A 9477-nucleotide genomic window follows, 5' to 3' on the forward strand; every position below is an offset into this window, starting at 1 on the left:
TATTTATAAAAGGTTCTACAAGGCTGCTTACTCTGAATTTTCATCAACACTGTTACCATAACCAATGGGCTCTTTCAGTATAGATCTGTGCATCTATTTTGGCAGAAATGTAGTTTGACAACAACTTCTTATTCCACACCATATTTACAAGACAGATGGAGTTAAAAGAAATGATTTTAAATTAAGAATATAGTTCTGGTGAGCCCACAGTATATTTCTGCATATGTCCTGCACCTCAGCAATTGTCTCCTTTCTCTGCCTACTGCTCATCCCATTTAGGCTGTTATTTCTCACTTTGACTTGGGGATCCCCACCTGAGAGGGCCGTCAAGGGTGTAATGAAGATGGAAGCTAGGAAACAGGCATAGCTCACAAGCCTGACATTTCAGCTAATGCAATCCCATAAATTCTAGTCTCTGCTCTGTAGATAGTATTTACTCCTGCCATTTTCTCCCGCCCCCAATTATCACCTTGCTTACTAATCCACTTCCGCCTCTACTATTCCATCACCTGACTACATTCATCCCTTATATTCAAAAAGAACATAAGAAAACCCAGGAAGGGTGTCACTATTGATTTTTTTACATGCACTTTTGCTGAGCTTTTTATTATTTTTTAACAAAAGTGAAATATAATGTCTGCCATTCATGCGACAAAAATGTATATGCATTATTCATTGCTATATGAAATTTTGATGTTAAAATAAAAGACCTCTTTATTCTGTTAGGATATTGTGTTGATGCTTTTATGTCTTTAGAAAATACCACACTAAATTTCTAAAATCTTGATTCTTCAAGGCACCAATTCAAAGGGAAACATGCCAACTAGTTACCTACTTAATTATAGGATAATCCATTTCTATAACCCAGGTTTGATCAACTTTCAACACTACTTCCATAGTTTTAAGGGATGTTTAAGGAAAGGCAAAGTGAAAATAGAGACAAGAAAAAGCAGTCAGTCGAGTCATCTTAGGAGGTATAAGTCAATAAATAAAATATGAGACGAGTAAATTCAAAATAACCCATTTTAGAAATTAAGCAAACTTAACAGAGAAATCATGTACTTCCTTAACATTCTGCCATTCATTCAGGAAGCAATCTATTGAGACCTTACTATATTCCTGTCATTGGGTATCTAGAAATACAATTGTGAAAAAGAAGCCAACTGCCTTCATTAGAAAAAAATGACAAAGAAATCTTTGAAAGTTTGACAATTTAAAAAAACCAGTGATTTCTGAATAATTAATCATTTTCCCATGTTCTAGACTCTTCAATAAAGAAATGACATCTACTGACAAGTTCTCAATCCCACATATCAGAAATATTGGCAAACAGTCCCTCCCAATCTCCCAAGAATGTAAAATTAAAACAGATGCTGTAATAATTACGTTACACTGTGAATCCCACGATAAACACCAATAAAGTTTGAATTTTTGAAAACTTAAAAACAGGCCCCTCCAGAAAACTGGGGGTGAGGAGTTAACATTAAGTAGGCTGGTATCTTCTCTGGAATTTTCACCTCAAATTTCATTAATACCACAGTGCAAAATCACCATAAATCTCTGGTCACCAATAAAAACAGATATGACACAGAACTCTGTCAATAGGGTCGATTATCATGCAGAGTTGGAAGCAACTTACATGGAAACATAAGGCACAGAGTAAAAGAAAATATGAGTCACTAAAAGCTAGGTATGCAGCAAAAATATACTTTCCTGTCCTTAGTTAAACTTGAAACGCCTGCTGCAGATAGTTATTACACTTGAGCTTTAAGCCCTTCAATTGTGCCCTTGCCCAGACATAAACTGTGCAAACAGATGACAAAGCGAAAAGCAGTTTCACAACTGCCTGTTACACAGAGTGGCAAGGTGGTATATTTCACTAGATTACTGCATGTGATAACACCATCCGACACACTGTACTCAGAGGGTATCTGTAGGTCCAATTAAATTTCAAGTACCACCAGTGCCAACGATCTTCACTGTGGCCCATTCTGCCCTCCTTCCCACCAGTCATCAGCCATGGGAAGGGTGGGTGCAGCCCCGTGAATGTGCTTTGCTGCCGCTCACTGTCCTTGGTAACCCCTTGATTTTCAGAAAGCAACGTTTTCATATTTGCTCCAAACTTGAGCAGAATGAGCTAGTCTTGCCTAAGGCTCTGCTCTTCTTAGCTCATCAACTTTTTTTTTTTTTTTCACTTCATGTCACCAGAAATATTTTTACACTGCAGACCAAAATGTAATATTAGAATGAAACAACCACAAACTCGGGAGTTCCTAATGTTACGTCTTGAGCTTAAAATACACAAAACAATCGCTGACTTTTTCTGCTAAATATCACAACGCAAACGATAGCAAAAACCAAGCAAACTGCCCAAAAGAACTGCCACAGAACTGAAGGCCAGCCTACTGCAGCAAGAAAGACTAAATCGTGCAGTACTATCATCTCTCAGAGGTTCTGAGCCTAAGAAAGCGGAAATCTGCATAGATGTTCAGAACCCTGCTCCATGTCTCCGTGTGCCTGAATGACCAGAGAGACTTTGCAGCCTCGAAGTATAACCGTTTGCAAAAGGCAACCATACACAGATCAGAAGAAACCCATTAAATAATCTGTTCACCTCCTAGGATTTTTAAGACATTTTTTTACAATCACTAACTGTCTTGAACATCAATAGAAACCCTACAGGGAATCTGTCACCAGCCCAGGCTACCACAGAACATGCCCTACACCCAGCCAGGTACAGGCCGTGATTCCAGGCCAATCCTGGGAGAGGTGACAGTCCCAAGTTCAACTGGGAACGTCTGCTCTCGGCCTCCCCTGCACATTAAGGAACACCTCTCCAATCCTCCCAAATGCATTTGCATCTACCCCTGCTCAGCCATCGCAGGCACCCGTGCACCAGCGGTTCCCGTTAGCCACGGGCTCCTCTTGCACCCCCTCCTTCCTCCACCACTTCCCTCTCGAAGGAGCAGCCCCCAAGGGCGGCGCAGGGTGGGCGCTGAGCGCCGGTCTCCCACCTACCTTGATGATGCTGCTCCGGCGGGGCAGGCCGCCGGGTTTGTTTTCCCGGGGGAGGGGGCAGGCGGCCGGGCTGGGGGTCGGGGTGAGCGCCCCGCCGTGGGGTCCCCTGGCGGGGCTGGCCCGGGCTTCGTCCCCGGACACGCCGAGGCTGCAGTCTCCGTTGGAAACCCCGCCGCTGTCACAGCCCCCCAGCCCGTGGCGGAGGCGACCTCCCCCGCCGCCGCCGCCGCCGCCTTCCCCAGCTCCGGCTTTCGGGGCGCCCTTGGTGCCGAGGGCCGGGCCCGGGGAGGTGGGCAGGGCCCCGCCGGCGGCGCCCCCCCGACCGCACTCCGCCATGGGCGCCCCGCGACCCGCCAGCACAAAGCCGCGTCCCCGCGTCCCCGCCGCCGCCTCGGGCCGCCGCGCGGCCCCTCCTCCTCGCCTCCTCCCGCCGCCGCCGCCTCGGCCGCTTCTTCCGCTTTTTTTTTTTTTTTTTTTAATTTAGATGTGATGTTTGTTTGGAGCTCGCCTCGCGCACCGTGCAAGTCGTGGCGGCGGAATGGTGGAAATATTCCTGCAGGGGAGAGAGGAGAGAGACACAAGTCAGCCCCGGCGGCGGCGGAGCCGGGCTCCCGGCACCTGGGGAAGGAAAACACGCCCCGGCACACGCGCCGCGCGGGCGCCAAAAATAACCCGCGCGGGCTGGGCGCCCACCCCGGGGCCCCGGCACCCACCCCAAGGTAACGGGGCGCCCAGCTCGGCGGCTCGCGGCGTCCCCCCCGGGGCTCGGAGCACCCACCCCGCAGACCGGAGCACCCACCACGCGGGAACCGGGCGCCCTGCGCCGGAGTCGGGCGCCCACCTCGGGTTTAATGCCCGCGGAAGGCGCAGGCGACCCGACGCGCTCTGGCCACGCGGAGGCGCCTTCCGAGGGTCTCGCTGCCCCGCGCGGACGGGAAGCCACGCGGGTCTCCCCGGATCCCAACTCCCCAAAGCGGTCGCGTGCCGGCCCCGCCGCGTCCCCCGGGGTCCCGCGGAGGCCCGAGGCGCCGAGGGGAAGCGCGCGGCGGGCGGCGCGATCGGGCGGTGACAGTCGCGGAGGGGCCCGGGGTAGCCCAGACCCGCTCGCCCCCGCCCGCGGCTGCCTCCTCCGGGCTCGGCGCTGCCCCCTACAGGCCACGGGGACCCACCCGGCCGCCCCGACCCACCGCGAGCCTCCCGGGCTTCCGCTGGAGGTCGCCGCCGTCGCGGTGGGGCCGGGTCGTCTGGCCCCGGGCACCCGCAGCCGAGCGGACCGAGACGGTTGGCGGCGACGGGCCCGGATGCCCCCCGGCCCCCTAGAGAGAGCTGCGGCAACTGCCAATCACCCGCCGGCGCCCCGCGGGGCCCCAGCCGCGCAGGCCCCAGGGCCAGGAGCGGGGTCCCTGGGCTCCGGGGCTCGGCCGCCGCGTCTCCCCCCTGCGCCCAGCCCCGCGCGCCCGGCGCGTGCCCCTCCCGCCCAGCCTGGGAAAAAGCCCGCCCGACGTTCCCCTCTGGGCTTCCCCAGGGGGCAGAGCCAAGTCACATACAGAAACCAATTCGTCCCCTTCGGCTCCTGAACTGTAAATTGGTTCAACTGGTTTCAAAGATGACCGGGCGGCACCGGGGCAAAGGCGAGAAGCGAGCGGCAGGGGACTTCGGCAGGGCCTGCTGGTGCCCAGCCGCCCCCGGGGCTTTGTCACCGACGCCCCTCCCTCCTAGGGTCCTTCCAGATCCCGCTGCCAGGGATGTCGGCTGGTTCAGCCCTCTTAGGGAGCCGCCCTAGGTCAGGCTCTTCTTTGGGGGGCAGGATATCCTACTTGGATCGCAACAGCCGGTGCCTGCTCTCTCTGGTCCTCCCCGGTGACCCCCCGGCCCAAATGCTTCAGGTAGAGTGTGACCCCCTAGAAATCAGCGTTGATCGTGTCGCTTCCCGGGCGCAAATACCTCCCCTGAAATCTTCACCTCTCGAGTCAGACTGGGGCCAAGCGCCCAGCGTGGTACCCGAGGCCCCACCCGGCCGGGCCACTCCCCCGTCTGCATCCCGGCTCCGGCTCCAGCCCCGGCCCGCTCAGCATCCCAGCTCCCGCCGACTCGGGAGTTCCCCCTCCGGGAACGCGCCTCCAGCTGGGCGCGACGGAGCCCTGATAGTCCCCGGGGTGAACCTGAAGACCTTCCTCTCCTTAGCATGATGTTGTAGCAAACTGCCAAGCAGCCTCTGAGGAAAGGGCTTTACCCGCATATGTACCTACCCGCCCCTGCCTCTGAACCAACTTCAAATCCCTTGATGTTATTCTTGGGGGCGTTTTAATTCTTCTGATATTCTGGGTTCATGGTTTTGTAACCCACCAGACATTCAGCCACCTCTTGCCAACCAGGGCCTACATGCTCACAGAAATATTTTTTCATCGATGGACAGACAACGCAATGTTTTAATATTTGATTCGGTCCCACCCCCTTTTCTCCTACTTTTGTTTCAAAAAAATTTTTTTGTCTTATGACAGTTTTTGTAGAAAAATATGTCCAAATAATTCAAACCAGGTTCTTAATCTACCTTATTGAATTTATTGTCATAGTACCCTCTGAGTATGCTGTGGAGGGAGGAAAGGAAGAATGCTGGGCCTCTATTCCTAAAGCTCTCCAACTTTGGTAATTTGAATAAACGCCTGGAGGTATCACTGCCCTATCTTGAATTTATCAATCACTAGTAAAACGCTGTGAGAGTCGCCTATCCTGCAGCTTGTACCATGAGTTTCCCCCTGAGAGTGGGGATATATAGAGATTTAAACCTCCAGGATGCTTTTTATAAAACCACCATATAATTCACCTAATGTTCTCCAAAATGAGCACCTATCCATCTCACTCTGGACTCCCAACAGGTCAAACCAGGGAGACTTCGTTGAAATATACTTGGCATTTAAATGAAAACGTTTCCCAAAGTATCTTGGCAGACCTGTAACTAACGATGCCAGAAGCCCAAGGCCTGTGCCAGCTTCCTTTTCATCCCCATAAGTGCTTGTCTCCCACAAGCCGCTGGTCACACGCCTGCTGATGTTGTGGCTGTACTCACGCAAACAAACTGTAGGTACCATTTCTCCTATATGGTGATGGGAAGCAGCATGCTCCTCTGACATGTGCAATTCCCTGCTCCCAGGAGGCTTTCTAATAGCTAAACTCAGATTCGCTTTCATGACAAACAGCATAGTGACTATTTCTCCTCCTTCCTGCTTGTCTCTCAGCAATCACTAAGTGATTGCTTTCCATTTCTTCTATTCCATGAGCAATGTTATTGAAGACATTGTAAGTAAATATTTTGCCAAAATTCTTGCTGAAGTGTTTTCATGGCATTGTAAAAATCATAGAAGTTGCAGTGAGAAAAAGCGCTGTAATATCATAGTCATTCCTCAGCATATACTGCCTAATGAGTCCTTCAGACTAATTTTCAGAGTAGGGCAATCAGAGATAGGCAAGACATTAATAAAATGCTCATTCTGGATAACTCCATGGTGTTTGTGCCAATTCATTATATCTATATACTAATGGTTAGGTTCTGATGAATAATTTGTTCATAATGTTTAAAGTCAATGGATACCTTTAAAACCTCGTTGTCTCATCAAGCCAGCAATACATCGCCTTATCTCTTCTAAATTTTACTCATATTTCAGTCTGTCTCAGATTTTACTCGTTGTTGTTACCCTTCACCAAACTGTCTTCTATCTGTTTGTGTCTTTGATGCCTGGAACATGAGCTGTTCAGGCTCCCTGGTCCATAATAACCTTCCTTCGGCCTCCCAGGATAATGCTGACGCTGTTTACTAACTCCTTGCTGTCATTTATATCCTTGCAGATTATGAACTCATATCTAGTTTCCAGTTCGCAGGCTCTAGCATTATGACTCTAAATTTTTCTGACTCACTGAATACTTGGCCTTCAGATTATTTTTCCCCCTCAATGTATTATGACAGTTTTCTTTTCCAAATCTCAGTGTCATTTTATTTCCTGTATTTCTCTAATGATGCAATTGAACCTCTGAAATTCCACATTTGACCGCTCCCCATATGCTTAATGTGAGAGCTTCCTAGAGCAGAAAGTAGAAGACCCAAATGCTTTCAGGATATAGCAGATCATATGAGGCTACTGGGCCACAATGGATACCCGTTTGCTTCCTGAGTTAATCCCAGGTGTTGATGTTAATCTAGTGTGCTCCTAAAGCTTGGATTATGTTTATTTTCTCATGATTCTCAGCAAAAAATATGTAGTGATTACCTTCCTTCTTAGGTACCAATGAGACAAGTTAGACCTGCCAAAAGCTTTCCTTTGCAGATTCTTCCTCTCCTGACACTGAAGATCCCTCACTCATTTTCCTTGAAGCCATCCATCTTCTCTAAATGTGTATGGCTGCCAAGAAGTTAGGCTCTCAGGGAATTATATTGACGCTTTCCAGCCACTGAGGAACCACTACATGGATTCATTCGATTGTTGTCAGTGGCTATTGAGTTAGGTAGCACTTTGAGGGAAATCTATTAATTACTGGGGATTTGATAGGATTATTCTATCAGTGACAGTAACAATATGATTTGCTCTAAAAATTACTGTTGCTTATCACACTACTTTTGTAAACTCTCAAGTATTTGATTGTATTTCTACTATTATTTTATTACAAGAGTCACAGCACACTCACATGCCTACAGGAGCCAGGGAAATAATGCAGTGAGTGAAGCTGGGAGGATCTGTTTCATAAGAGCAGCATAATTGATAGTTTTTCAACGGTGATATATTTGCATATCAAATAGAGGGATACTCTTCCTGAGTCATCTTTGGTTTTCCAACTTTGAAAGAGCCTTGGCTGTAAGAAACAGTCCACTTTCCTCTTAACTCTAAGAAAGACAGTGTGAACATAATGATAAATAGCAACTGACATTCAGCCAGGTGTGGAGCAGCAATATGCAGTGGTAGGCATTCAGATAACCTGGTGAGGAATCTCATTGCTGCCAGAATCATTTTATTTTTCCAGCAAAGTAAAAAATCTGGTGTATTAGTTCATTCTCTTAATAGACAGACACCCATGAAGTGAAGTCTCTACGTGTTGTTCTTTATAAGGTCTCCAGAGAGGCCTTTTCCCCCCTATCTTACCCCTTAATTGCCTGGTAACCAAAGCAGAACAAATACTTTCCAGATTTTGCATTTATTTGGATCTCATCAATCTGATTTTCAAGGACAGATTTATTTTAATGAATTTAAAAAGTCCAAGTCTGATGACCATATCATTTTACACATCCCAGTGTGTGATGTATGGCTCCTAAATGACTTCCCTTCATCTACCCACTACCACTTCTCAAACCCAGAATTACTTTATCCCTGACATCTGAAACTCAGGACCCCATTGTCCAGCCAAAAACTCTGCCCTTTTATCAGTCCCGTTCCCTTACTTTCCCAAAATACCTCCTTAGTAAGACCTGTGCCTCCTCCACGCCATCCCATGCTCAACCTATCAACATTCCTGTCTGTTTCTTTTCCATACCCAGCCTGGGCCTCATGACCAAGACTTTTCAACCACATTCTCAACAGCATCCTAGACCCTTCACGTCATTGTCTTAGGTTGTGCCTACCATGCCAATCTACAGCTTTGCGTAACTCCAACCTTGATTTTCTCCATACATGCCCCAAGCTGCTAGTCTGCAGGAGAAAAAATCCTTATAGCCATGCTGACTAGACAAGTGAATGGTTTCTGTCTACAGAGGGGCTTTTGGTGCTCTTGGGCAATATTTTACCCTTTGCTAATTGTCTCCAATTTCCATTCTCCAAACTATTCCTCTCCAAATCCCAGCTGACCCACTACCCCTCTTCTCATCAGTAGTCCTAAGACTCTACTTCACACAGTAAGATACATCAAGAAATAAATTGCTTTAACTCTTCCTGCATCCCATCGATCCTTACCCCGCCCACCACCTCTGCTGTCTTAAGCTCATCCAAAATCAGAAACCCTCTATGAATGTCTTAGATTATTATTGGACTCTTCTGTTCTGATGTGATTGTTCTTTCTTTTAGGACCACAGGGTTTTGTCCCTCTCTTTGGGTAGAAGGTAGAGTGGTGTCTTCCCTGAAGGAGTGGCCAGTCTCAATGTCAGTCATACCAGGACAAGAATCAGGGGTGTGGAAGGCAGCCTTAGGTCAAAGAGAGAGAAAATGCTTTCCTCCTCTTGGGCCACCTTCTCTTGGGCCTGGCGTCTCAGGCCTTTGTGAGTGCTCCACAGCAGTGAGGAGAGTAGGGCCTCCAGGGGCCAGGACTGGAAGGAGCTGCCTTCGTTAGAAACCCCGTAGGCTGGGCCTGTGTGCTCTAAGGATAGGGACATTTGTGTGGCCAATTTAAAAATCTCTCTTCACCCAAGCTGTTAAGATAAGTAAGGAGGGGTTAGGTATTATAGGACCTCTCAGGGGTTGCATTGTGCATAAGGGGGTAGGT

General features: G+C 48.7%; 1 protein-coding gene across 1 annotated transcript in view; it reads right to left on the reverse strand.

The window, feature by feature from the left end:
* Positions 1 to 3354, reverse strand: part of PLCL2 (phospholipase C like 2) — a 141867-nt gene extending 138513 nt beyond the window's left edge. The window contains exon 1 of the mRNA XM_016209275.2: positions 3019 to 3354. Coding sequence (XP_016064761.2) covers positions 3019 to 3354 — 336 coding nt within the window. The remainder of the gene's footprint in view (positions 1 to 3018) is intronic.
* Between the last annotated feature and the right edge of the window lie 6123 nt (positions 3355 to 9477).

Source organism: Miniopterus natalensis, chromosome 15, assembly GCF_054644295.1.
Source record: "Miniopterus natalensis isolate mMinNat1 chromosome 15, mMinNat1.hap1, whole genome shotgun sequence".
NCBI classification, from domain to species: Eukaryota; Metazoa; Chordata; class Mammalia; order Chiroptera; family Miniopteridae; genus Miniopterus; species Miniopterus natalensis.